The sequence below is a fragment of the Petromyzon marinus genome, chromosome 5, assembly GCF_048934315.1.
Source record: "Petromyzon marinus isolate PM22_M1 ecotype Great Lakes invasive population chromosome 5, UKy_Petmar_22M1.pri1.0, whole genome shotgun sequence".
In the NCBI taxonomy this organism is placed as follows: domain Eukaryota; kingdom Metazoa; phylum Chordata; class Hyperoartia; order Petromyzontiformes; family Petromyzontidae; genus Petromyzon; species Petromyzon marinus.
Window position 1 is genome coordinate 20,839,059 of NC_133671.1, and position 14,258 is coordinate 20,853,316.

Sequence of the window (14,258 nt, forward strand, 5' to 3'; positions counted from 1 at the left end):
CCCACGCGCTCGTCCTGCGTACCAGGCGCTGGAGATAGAGTATCTCCACGCCACCGTGACGCAGACGTAGCCGTAGCAGAATCGTTACCTTTGTACAAAGGTGGCCTGGCTTGATAACGGAACCAACCTCTCTCCTCCTCCCTGTACCCACAGCCAAAAATCCCGACTCAACGAAACCAATTTTTTCTTTTCTTTTGCCAGGTAAGGGCCCACTTAGCGATGTAGCTCTTTTATTCAGAAGCGACCTGCCTATTACAAATGATAGCTCAACGGAGTTGGCTTATCGCGTGGAAATGTAGAGCATCCGAATTCTCAAAACGCGTGGTGACGTTGATTCGAAATGTGGAGGGGAAACCCGGAGGACCCGGAGAAAAATCCACGGGAAGAGAGAGAGAGAGACGCAAACTCCAAATATACAGCAGCAGGCGTCAGGGTCGGGATCGAACCCACAACCTCCTGTACAACAGGCGAGGTAGTCAACATCTCCTAGCCACCGTGATGATGATGATGGTGAGAGAGAGAGACGCAAACTCCAAATAAACAGCAGCAGGCGTCAGGGTCGGGACCTAACCCACGACCTCCTGCGTATCAGGTGAGGTAGTTAACATCTCATAACCACCGTGATGATGATGATGAGAGATAGAGAGACGCAAACTCCAAATAAACAGCAGCAGGTGTCAGGGTCGGGACCTAACCCACGACCTCCTGCGTGTCAGGTGAGGTAGTTAACATCTCATAGCCACCGTGATGATGATGATGAGAGGGAGAGAGACGCAAACTCCAAATAAACAGCAGCAGGCGTCAGGGTCGGGACCTAACCCACGACCTCCTGCGTACCAGGTGAGGTAGTCAACATCTCATAGCCACCGTGACGCCCCTTCACCCCCCTCCCCCAGATTCGGGGGCCCCCCACCCGAGCCGCCGGGCCCCACCCTCCCGCAGGTAGAGCTCACGGAGGAGGAGAGGAGAATCATCCAGGAGGTGATGACGCGAGCAGAGCGCATGGAGAGCCAGGAGCAAGAGCGAATAGGGTACGCCATCACCACCATCACCATCGTCATCGGCAGCAGAATCATCATCAGCAATATCACCACCACCATCATCATTATTTTCATGAGAATCAGCAACAGCAGCATTGTCTTTTTTTACCATCAGCAATTCAAGATTGATTTTCAGAAGCAAGAGACATCATCGGCAACGCCATTGTCATCAGCAGTATCATCATCATCAGCATTATCTCCATTATCATCTTCATTGTCAGAAGCAGAGATGCCATCAGCAGCAGCGGCGGCAGCATCACCAATAGTTAATCCATTGTCATGGCCATTACCATCAGCAACAGCACCATGAACACCACCACCACTATCATCCTCGTCGTCATGGTAACACCACCGCTGTTCTCGAGAGAGGAGCTGCAACCACAATCAGCGTCGTCATCACCACCACCACCATCGGAGGAATAACCACGACGGATGAAGATTCCGCAGGTCGCGTAGTGCAGTGATTAGCAGTCGCTCCCGGATCGATCGTGGGAGTAGAGTCGGGGCGGGGGTAGGGGGATGGGGGGGTGGGATGGGGGGGGGATGGGGGGGGGTTGCGTGGAGTGAGTAGTGAGTAGGGGAGGGTAGTCGGCTCATCTCACTCCGTCACTCGCTCGCGCGTGTTGACGATGCACAACGCTGATCGCTCATTCCACTAAGTGACACCAAGCGCTCCATCAGAGTCGGGGACGGGTTGGGGGGGGACGATCAGTCACGAGCACAAACAAAGACAAAGATCCCCCGTGTAGCCTTAACAGACTGTTGGGGGCAAGTGCTGTCAGCGAGTAGCAGCACCTTATGAAGGCCGGCACGGCACACGAGGGGGTGGGTTTGCTAGCACCACGCCCGGCCGCCTTTGTCTCCCCAGTGGCGATGTTTACACATCGCACCAGGTACTCATTTGAGGCCGAGTCGACCTATGGGAGGCCCGGGACCGGTTTAGAAAATCGTCACTGGTTTGGCCGTGAGCGGGACTCGAACTGAGGTGGCTGAGTTCGTAGCGCAGCCTAGCGCTGACCGCTCCACTACCGCTTCCTACGCGGGCGCGCGCACACGGACACAAACGTACAGACACACACACATATACAAACACACACAGACACACACACAAACACATACACAAACACACACAGACACACACACAAACACACACAGATACAATCGCACAGACACACACGCAAACACACACAGACACATACACAAACACACACAGACACACACAGACACACACACAAACACACACAGACACACACAGACACACACACAAACACACACAGACACACACAGACACATACACAAACACACACAGACACACACAGACACACACAAACACATACACAAACACACACAGACACACACACAAACACACACAGACACACACACAAACACACACAGACACACAAACACACACAGACACACACAGATAGAATCGCACAGTCACACACACAAACACACACACAAACACACACAAACACACACAGACATACACACAAACACACACAGATACAATCGCACAGACACACACGCAAACACACACAGACACATACACAAACACACACAGACACACAAACACACACAGACACACACACAGAAACACACAGATACAATCGCACAGACACACACACACAAACACACACAGACACACACAAACACACCACAAACACACACGCACACCACCACCACCAACACGACCACCACCAAAACCACCAACAACACCACCAACACCACCACCAACACCACCACCAACACCATCACCACCACTAACACCACCACCAACACCACCACCACCAACACCACCAACACCACCACCAATACCACCACCACCAACACCATCACCACCAACACCACCACCACCAAAACCACCAAAACCACCAACACCACCACCACCAACACCACCAACACCACCAACACCAAAACCACCACCAACACCACTAACACCAAAACCACCACCAACACCACCAACACCACCACCAACACCACCAACACCACCACCAACACCACCACCACCATCAAAACCACCACGAACACTACCAACACCACCACCAACACCATCACCACCACTAACACCACCACCAACACCACCACCAACACCACCAACACCACCACCAATACCACCACCACCAACACCATCACCACCACCAACACCACCACCACCACCAACACCACCAAAACCACCAACACCACCACCAACACCACCAACACCACCAACACCAAAACCACCACCAACACCACCAACACCAAAACGACCACCAACACCACCAACACCACTACCAACACCACCACCAACACCACCACCAACACCAACACCACCATCAAAACCACCAACACCACCACCACCACCACCATCAAAACCACCACGAACACTACCAACACCACCACCACCACCACCAACACCACAAACACAAACACCACCTCCAACGCCATCACCACAAATCGCCGGCGTGCTTGCAGACCCGAGTGCGCTAACCACTCCACCACCGCTCATCCAACATATTGAGACGTGCACGCAGATCGCCTTCATAGGCACACAGACGCAAAGAAAAGACAAAGATCTCCCGTAGAGCCTTTAACAGACTGTTTGGGCAAGTGCTGTTTGCGAGCACCGATGAAGGCCGACACCACAAAGACAAAGATCTCCCGTAGAGCCTTTAACAGACTGTTGGGGCAAGTGCTGTTTGCGAGCACCTACGAAGGCCGACACCACAAAGATAAAGATCTTCCGTAGAGCCTTTAACAGACTGTTGGGGCAAGTGCTGTTTGCGAGCACCTACGAAGGCCGACACCACAAAGATCTTCCGTAGAGCCTTTAACAGAGTGTAGGGGCAAGTGCTGTTTGCGAGCACCTACAAAGGCCGGCACGGCGCACGATCGGGGTGGGGTGGCCGGACACCACGCCCGGCCGCCTTTGTCTCCCCGAGTGTCGATCCTTTACTACACACCGCACCAGGTACTCATTTTTATATATATAAACAAAAGCAGGCTCAGGAAATCGACGAGACTCAGCAGTGGGACGACCCGTCAGGATCGGTTGCGATTTAAACAAAATAAAATAACAATAATTCTCTCGCCGCAGTCAGACGTCATCTGCTGGAGCAGGAATCGAACTCGGGGGGGTCCGGTCTGGGCTCCGCAGCGCAGTGCGGCGCTGACCACGTGGCACGGACACCCCTGGACCCCACAGACCCCCCCCCCCCACTCTCCCCCCCCCCCCCCATTAATTAGATTAAGAAGGCGGAGTGCACCGTCGATTCACGTCTGCAGGGAGCACAAATTTATTAAAGTGACAACCACACGCCAAGTGGGAGGGGGGCGGAGAGTCTGGGGGGGGGGGGAGGGGTCGCCTCTAAACCCCTCCAGCCCCCCTCCACTGCATCCCGTCCAAGTCAAACCCCACGATGCAGAGGGACACAAAGACACAGATCCCCCCGTGCGTGTAGGGTCCAACAGAGTGTTAGGGGCAAGTGCTGCTAACGAACACCGCCGTTGAAGGCCGGCATGGCACACGAGGCCGGGGGAAGTGGGGGGCTGGCCTAGCTTCACGCACGCCCCGGCCGCCTTTGTCTCCCCGACGGCGATGTTTTATACACCGCACCAGGCAGTGTACTCGTTTGACGGCAGAGTCGACCCAAGTGAGGCCCAGGAGCGGTTCTCATCATCCTCTGAGCGGTGGTATTGGCCGCGCGGGGAATTGCGCTCACCATTCCGCCACCGCTCCCCCCACGTCACCAGGACACCACGCACCCCCCCCCCACTACTCTTACCGATAGACGCAGCACGTACACCACACACCACGCACACGCAGTGATGTTCTAAGATTCATGATGACGCTGAGAAGAGGCATCGTTGTGCATTACAAGCACGTAGATTGTGTCACGTCGATGATGTACGTTGAGCTTCTTTCGCACCGTACGTGGACAACCGCACTAATCGGAGGTGCATTGCGATGACAATGCTATTGGTGTTGATGGTGGTGATGGTGGTGGTGTTGATGGTGGTGATGGTGTGGTTATGGTGGTAGTGATGGTGGTGGTGGTGATGGTGGTGATGGTAGTGGTGATGGTGGTAGTGGTGATGGTGATGGTGGTGATGGTGGTGGTGGTAGTGGTGATGGTGGTGATGGTGGTGGTGATGGTGGTGGTGGTAGTGGTGATGGTGGTGATGGTGGTGGTAGTGGTGATGGTGGTGGTGGTAGTGGTGATGGTGGTGATGGTGGTGGTGATGGTGGTGGTGGTAGTGGTGATGGTGGTGATGGTGGTGGTAGTGGTGTTGATGGTGGTGATGGTGGTGGTGTTGATGGTGGTGATGGTGTGGTGATGGTGGTGATGGTGGTGGTGATGGTGGTGGTGATGGTGGTGATGGTGGTGGTGATGGAGATGTTGATGGTGGTGATGGTGGTAGTGGTGATGGTGGTGATGGTGGTAGTGGTGATGGTGGTGATGGTGGTGATGGTAGTGGTGATGGTGGTGATGGTGGTGATGGTGATGGTGGTGATGGTGGTGGTGGTGATGGTGGTGATGGTAGTGGTGATGGTGGTGGTGATGTTGATGGTGGTGATGGTGGTAGTGGTGATGGTGGTGATGGTGGTGATGGTAGTGGTGATGGTGGTGATGGTGGTGATGGTGATGGTGGTGATGGTGGTGATGGTAGTGGTGATGATGGTGATGGTAGTGGTGATGGTGGTGATGGTGGTGATAGTGATGGTGGTGATGGTGGTGATGGTAGTGGTGATGATGGTGATGGTAGTGGTGATGGTGGTGATGGTTATGGTGGTGATGGTGACGATGGTAGTGGTGATGGTAGCGGTGATGGTAGTGGTGATGGTGGTGTTGATGGTGGTGATGGTGGTGGTGATGGTGATGGTGGTGATGGTAGTGGTGATGGTGGTGATGGTGGCGATGGTGGTGGTGATGGTGGTGGTGATGATAGTGGTGATGGTGGTGTTGATGGTGGTGATGGTGGTGGTGATGGTGGTGGTGATGGTGGTGATGGTGATGGTGGTGATGGTAGTGGTGATGGTGGTGATGCTGGTGATGGTGGTGGTGATGGTGGTGATGGTGGTGATGGTAGTGGTGATGGTGGTGATGGTGGTGGTGATGGTGGTGATGGTGGTGGTGATGGTGGTGGTGATGGTAGTGATGGTGATGGTGGTGGTGATGGTGGTGATGGTGGTGATGGTAGTGGTGATGGTGGTAGTGGTGATGGTGGTGGTGATGGTGGTGGTGGTGATGGTGGTGGTAGTGGTGGTGGTAGTGGTGATGGTGGTGGTGATGGTGGTGATGGTGGTGATGGTGGTGGTGATGGTGGTGGTGGTGGTGGTAGTGGTGATCGTGGTGGTGATGGTGGTGGTGATGGTGGTGGTAGTGGTGATGGTGGTGGTGATGGTGGTGGTGATGGTGGTGGTGATGGTGGTGGTGATGGTGGTGATGGTGGTGATGGTGGTGGTGGTAGTGGTGATGGCGGTGGTGATGATGGTGGTGATGGTGGTGATGGTGGTGGTGATGGTGATGGTGGTAGTGGTGGTGATGGTAGTGATGGTGGTGGTGGTGGTGATGGTGGTAGTGGTGATGGTGGTGGTAGTGGTGGTGATGGTGGTGGTGGTAGTGGTGATGGTGGTGATGGTGGTGGTAGTGGTGATGGTGATGGTGGTGATGGTGGTGGTGGTAGTAGTGATGGTGGTGATGGTGGTGGTGATGGTGGTGGTGGTAGTGGTGATGGTGGTGATGGTGGTGGTAGTGGTGTTGATGGTGGTGATGGTGGTGGTGTTGATGGTGGTGATGGTGTGGTGATGGTGGTGATGGTGGTGGTGATGGTGGTGGTGATGGTGGTGATGGTGGTGGTGATGGAGATGTTGATGGTGGTGATGGTGGTAGTGGTGGTGGTGATGGTGGTGGTGATGGTGCTGGTGGTGGTGATGGTGGTAGTGGTGATGGTGGTGATGGTGGTGATGGTAGTGGTGATGGTGGTGATGGTGGTGATGGTGATGGTGGTGATAGTGGTGGTGGTGATGGTGGTGATGGTAGTGGTGATGGTGGTGGTGATGTTGATGGTGGTGATGGTGGTAGTGGTGATGGTGGTGATGGTGGTGATGGTAGTGGTGATGGTGGTGATGGTGGTGATGGTGATGGTGGTGGTGGTGATGGTGGTGATGGTAGTGGTGATGATGGTGATGGTAGTGGTGATGGTGGTGATGATGGTGATGCTGATGGTGGTGATGGTGGTGATGGTGGTGATGGTAGTGGTGATGATGGTGATGGTAGTGGTGATGGTGGTGATGGTTATGGTGGTGATGGTGACGATGGTAGTGGTGATGGTAGCGGTGATGGTAGTGGTGATGGTGGTGTTGATGGTGGTGATGGTGGTGGTGATGGTGGTGGTGATGGTGATGGTGGTGATGGTAGTGGTGATGGTGGTGATGGTGGTGATGGTGGTGATGGTGGTGGTGATGGTGGTGGTGATGATAGTGGTGATGGTGGTGTTGATGGTGGTGATGGTGGTGGTGATGGTGGTGGTGATGGTGGTGATGGTGATGGTGGTGATGGTAGTGGTGATGGTGGTGATGCTGGTGATGGTGGTGGTGATGGTGGTGATGGTGGTGATGGTAGTGGTGATGGTGGTGATGGTGGTGGTGATGGTGGTGATGGTGGTGGTGATGGTGGTGGTGATGGTAGTGATGGTGATGGTGGTGATGGTGGTGATGGTAGTGGTGATGGTGGTAGTGGTGATGGTGGTGGTGATGGTGGTGGTGATGGTGGTGGTAGTGGTGGTGGTAGTGGTGATGGTGGTGGTGATGGTGGTGATGGTGGTGATGGTGGTGGTGATGGTGGTGGTGGTAGTGGTGATGGTGGTGGTGATGGTGGTGGTGATGGTGGTGGTAGTGGTGATGGTGGTGGTGATGGTGGTGGTGATGGTGGTGGTGATGGTGGTGGTAATGGTGGTGGTGGTGGTGGTGATGGTGGTGGTGATGGTGGTGATGGTGGTGGTGTTCCCGAATCATGGCCCAGTTGCTCGAGGCGTGCTGAGCTCTGCACCAAACCCAAACGTCGCATTGACACCACCCTGGGCTCACTCTCCTCAGCGTGCCCCCCCCCTCATCTCCACCCCCCCCACCACTCCCACTCCCATGTGAGATGAGCTGGAGCCGGGCCTGTATTTAATGGCGTTGTTGTTGATGTTTTTGATTATGTTAATGATGTTGGTGTTGATGATATTGTTGTTGTTGACGATTATGTTGATGATATTATTTTCATGATGTTGTTGTTCATATTGTTGTTGCTGATGGTTGGAGCAGGATGCTCGTGGAGAGGGTGGAGGGGCTCCGTCAGACGGCCGCGGGGGGCCCCACGGCAGGCGGCGAGGGGGGCTGCTCGCTCTGTGGGGGGGCGCTGGGGACCGGCGACTCGAGCCGCGTCTGCCACGACTGTAAGAAGGTGCGGGTTCGCGCACGGGACACGCGCACGCGGGATTTAAATAAAGAACCCCCCCCCTCCCCCATCAATCCCCTCGATCAATTAAATGATCCCTCCTATCCCCAAGGGAGCGGCAAACCAACGCAACAACAAGAAGAGACATTTTATTTTTCGACCTCGGCATCAAAGAATTAAATAAACAACAATTCAGCATTCCGAGCGGCGCAACGCGCACTGCTGGGTGAACACGAGGCAGTGGTGGTGGTGGTGGGCCCCATCACGAACAGCGGTCACGAAGCGGCAGTCCCTTCGAGAGACACACGCGTGGATGCGGCTCCTGAGCGTTTGGTTCGGTTCAGCGCCACTGATGTTAGCCGTGGCCGAGAGACGACGAACCGCTATGCCACCGCTCCTCATACACTGCATTTACGAATATATCTCACCGGGGTAGCTTTTAACAGACTGCTGGGGACAAGTTGCTGCTGGCGAGTAGCCACCTAATGAAGGCCGGCACGGCACACGAGAGGGTGGATGGCCAACGCCACGCGCGGCCGCCTTTGTCTCCCTCCCCCGAGTACTGATGTTTCATACGCACCGCACCAGGTTATTCATTCAAGACATCTGTGAAAACCACCGGGCATCTGTGGACAAAGAGCTTTGTAGCTCGTCGGATTGCTCCACCGCGTCCCAGCACAGAGGCCCTGCCAGGCGTCGCCCGTGTTGACTCGCACATCCCCATCCCTCCACCCCGGTGCCCCTTAGAAGTACCGTACAACATAGGAATCGATGCAGCTGCAGGTTATATATATTAAACAAAAATCTGGCTCACCACTTCATGCAAGTGTGCATAATTAGAAATCACATTCTCCCCGAGTATATTTAATTCAGTTTTGTTAAATATATAAACACAGCCATCTGTCCACCACAGCACGGATGGCTAGAGGGGAGTGTTCCAGATAACTCGAGCGGTAGAATGGAGCGACCTCCCGCACCGAGCGGTCGTTCATCTGCGGGTTTCGGAGAGAGAAGAGAGACAGGGGGTAGCGTGGAGGGGAGTGAGAGGAGAGGCAGGGGAGAGCGTGGAGTGGAGTGAGATGAGAGGTAGGGGAGAGCGTGGAGGGGAGTAGAGTGAGAGGAGAGGCAGGGGGAAGCGTGGAAGGGAGTGAGATGAGAGACAGGGGGTAGCATGGAGGGGAGTAGAGTGAGATGAGAGGTAGGAGAGAGCGTGGAAGGGAGTGAAGTGAGATGAGAGGCAGGGGAGAGCGTGGATGGGAGTGGAGTGAGATGAGAGGTAGGGGAAAGCGTGGAGGGGAGTGGAGTGAGCTGAGAGGGGAGAGGCAGGGGAGTGAGTAGAGGGGGGTAGAGTGAGCTGAGAGGGGAGAGGCAGGCAGGAGCGAGTGCGCGGATGGTCTTGAAGACAGCGAGTGTCAATCTTGTAATTTATCCCTGGATCGTAATTGAGTATCTGGAGACGTGGTCCCGTGCACGGGTGCGTGCGTGTGAGCAGTCTGGCACCTGCACGGGAGTAGTTCGGTAGTGGGGGGTTTAGGGGAGGCGAGAGATCTTCTGTGGAGGCCATTTAGAGAGGCCGTGGTGAGGAGAGAGAGGGGGGAGGGGGAAGCAGAGCTGCGTTGGACGTCTGTGAAAAAGAGCTTCATAGCTCATCGGATTCCTACAGTAGAACAATTATTATGGGTAAATCCGCGAGGTGACGGAGGCACGCACACGGAAATGTGCGCCGTGTAACCGTTTGCTAATTGCCTCATTGGGGGGGGGGGGGGGGAGATGGCAATTTGCGTGTTGTGTTTTTTTGTCGTCTGCGAAGCGGGAGAAATTACACGGAGCAGCGACTAGCCAGACGGCATCGTAACATTTGACTTACGGGCTGCTGATGATGCTGTAGCTTCTGTAACTGGTGCCGTGAGAGAGAGAGTCGCGTCTGGGCGCGAGGGGGGCCTCCCGTGCCAAGGAACTGCGTGCCAAGGCGGGCGCGGAGGAATTGACGCGCAGTGTGAAACACGGCGATGGAACACATCTCCCGCGCGAGTGATTGTCGCCCGTGCACTCATATTTCAACAACAACAACAACAACGTTGGGAGCAACTACTCTTTCCTGCCCCCTCCCCCCTACTCCCCCTTGTCCTCCCACTCCCCCCCCTCCTCCTCCTCCTACTGTTGGGGATTTATTGTTCCCTCGCTCGCTTTCGCATTTAATTTTTTTCGGATTTATTTACGACCGGCGGTTTTCGTGTGACTACGAGCACGGGATGGTGGGGAGGGGTAGGTGGGGGGAGGAGTTGGTGGGGGGGGGTAGGTGGGGGGTAGGTGGGGGTAGGGGTAGGTGGGGGGTAGGTGGGGGGAGGGGTAGGTGGGGGTAGGTGGGGGGAGGGGTAGGTGGGGGGTAAGTGGGGGGAGGGGTAGGTGGGGGGAGGGGTAGGTGGGGGGAGGGGTAGGTGGGGGGTAGGTGGGGGGAGGGGTAGGTGGGGGGGGTCCATATCAGAATGAGGATATTGATCGGGACTGGAGGAGAAAAAATCCGATGAGCTATAAAGCTCTTGTTCACAGATGTCCGGTAGGGGCAGGTCAGCGAGTTACAGCATCAACCGATACAACAACAACAACAAAACGACGCGAGTGCAAGAGAGAGAAAGGGCGAGCGAGTCGCTAAAAAGACAACAACAACAGTCCCAGACCACACCAAGACAACAACAACAACAGTCCCACACCACACCAAGACAACAACAACAGTCCCAGACCACACCAAGACAACAACAGTCCCACACCACACCAAGACAACAACAACAGTCCCAGACCACACCAAGACAACAACAACAGTCCCAGACCACACCAAGACAACAACAACAACAGTCCCAGACCACACCAAGACAACAACAACAGTCCCAGACCACACCAAGACAACAACAACAACAGTCCCAGACCACACCAAGACAACAACAACAGTCCCAGACCACACCAAGACAACAACAACAGTCCCAGACCACACCAAGACAACAACAACAACAGTCCCAGACCACACCAAGACAACAACAACAACAACAGTCCCAGACCACACCAAGACAACAACAACAATAGTCCCAGACCACACCAAGACCACAACAACAACAGTCCCAGACCACACCAAGACAACAACAACAGTCCCAGACCACACCAAGACAACAACAACAGTCCCAGACCACACCAAGACAACAACAACAACAACAACAGTCCCAGACCACACCAAGACCACAACAACAGTCCCAGACCACACCAAGACCACACCAACAACAGTCCCAGACCACACCAAGACCACACCAACAACAGTCCCAGACCACACCAAGACAACAACAACAACAGTCCCAGACCACAACAACAACAACAGTCCCAGACCACAACAACAGCAATCCCAGACCACACCAAGACAACAACAACAGTCCCAGACCACACCAAGACAACAACAACAGTCCCAGACCACAACAACAACAACAGTCCCAGACCACACCAAGACAACAACAACAGTCCCAGACCACACCAAGACAACAACAACAGTCCCAGACCACAACAACAACAGTCTCAAACCACAACAAGACAACACCGGAGCGCCACCGCGCGTCCCATCTCGGGACTTCAAGCAGGGATGGCGGAGGATCGAGTAGAGGGAGTTCGAGTGGAGGGGGTTCGAGTGGAGGAGGTTCGAGTGGAGGGGGTTCGAGTGGAGGGGTTTCGAGTGGAGGAGGTTCGAGTGGAGGAGGTTCGAGTGGAGGGGGCTCGAGTGGAGGAGGTTCGAGTGGAAGGAGGTTCGAGTTGAGGGGGCTCGAGTGGAGGAGGTTCGAGTGGAGGGGGCTCGAGTGGAGGAGGTTCGAGTGGAGGAGGTTCGAGTGGAGGGGGCTCGAGTGGAGGAGGTTCGAGTGGAGGGGGCTCGAGTGGAGGGGGTTCGAGTTGAGGGAGTTCGAGTGGAGGAGGTTCGAGTCCTCCGCATGGCCGCCCGTTGAATACCACGGGCGGCTGCCGCTGCCCGCTGCCGCCACCGCTGCCCGTGCCGCGAGGCGACGCTGCGGGCATCAGAGCGGCGACTTCAGCGCCACCCACAGTCGCGCTGCCCCCACCAGCGCTCCCGTCTCTGTTCCTCCGTGTGAACCCCAACAACGCCACCGGTTCCTCCTCGGCGAGAGCGCGGCCAAATAGCCAACGAACGCGCACGGCTTGGAGGGTAGGCCCCCATCCAGCAGGGGACGAGACCACGGCTGACGACGAGGATGCCCGCCTCATCATTGGCGGGGCTTTGAAGGGATCAGAAGCAGAAATCGCGACCGTGGGATTCGCGTCGCTCCAGGATTGGCGCTAGAGGGCGCCGTCTGCCTATGGGGAAAAATAACTGCGCGGTCACGGTTCAGTTTCATCGTTTAGGTACGAGAGCGGGAAGTACCCCGCGTTGCCCGGGCGAAAAAGACACACACACATCGACTTACACGCGCACACACATCGACTTACACACACACATAGACTTACACACACAAACACATCGACTTACACACACACATCGACTCACACACACACACATCGACTTACACACACACACATCGACTCACACACACACATCGACTCTCACACACATCGACTTACACACATAAACACATAGACTTACACACACACATCGACTTACACACACATCGACTTACACACACACATCGACTTACACACCCACATCGACTTACACACACACACATCGACTCACACACACACATCAACTCACACACACACACATCGACTCACACACACACACACATCGACTCACACACACACATCGACTCACACACACACACATCGACCCTCACACACACATCGACTTACACACACACACATCGACTTACACACATCGACTCACACACACATCGACTTACACACATAAACACATAGACTTACACACACACACATCGACTCACACACACACATCGACTTACACACACACATCGACTTACACACACACATCGACTTACACACACACACATCGACTTACACACACACACACACATCGACTCACACACACACACATCAACTCACACACACACATCGACTCACACACACACACACATCGACTCACACACACACATCGACTCACACACACATCGACCCTCACACACACATCGACTTACACACACACACATCGACTTACACACACATCGACTCACACACACACACATCGACTTACACACATAAACACATAGACTTACACACACACATCGACTCACACACACATCGACTTACACACACACACGCACATCGACTCACACACACACATCGACTTACACACACACACACATCGACTTACACACACACATCGACTTAGACACACACACACATTGACTTACACACACACACATCGACTTAGACACACACACACATCGACTTACACACACACATCGACTCACACACACACATCGACTTACACACACACATCGACTTACACACACACACATCGACTTACACACACACATCGACTCACACACACATCGACTTACACACACACATCGACTCACACACACATCGACATACACACACACATCGACTTACACACACACACATCGACTTACACACACACATCGACTTAGACACACACATCGACTTACACACACACACATCGACTCACACACACATCGACTTACACACATAAACACATAGACTTACACACACACATCGACTCACACACACATCGACTTACACACACACACCCACATCGACTCACACACACACATCGACTTACACACACACACACACATCGACTTACACACACATCGACTTACACACACACATCGAC

General features: G+C 54.5%; 1 protein-coding gene across 2 annotated transcripts in view; it reads left to right on the forward strand.

Annotated features, from left to right (window-relative positions):
* The window catches only part of LOC116939217 (rabphilin-3A-like), a 116,082-nt gene that overhangs the window by 41,187 nt on the left and 60,637 nt on the right, over positions 1–14,258 (forward strand). For both annotated transcript variants that reach the window (XM_032947359.2, XM_032947360.2), the window contains exons 4-5: positions 897–1,031; positions 8,329–8,467. In XM_032947359.2, the coding sequence (XP_032803250.2) occupies positions 897–1,031; positions 8,329–8,467 (274 nt within the window). The remainder of the gene's footprint in view (positions 1–896; positions 1,032–8,328; positions 8,468–14,258) is intronic.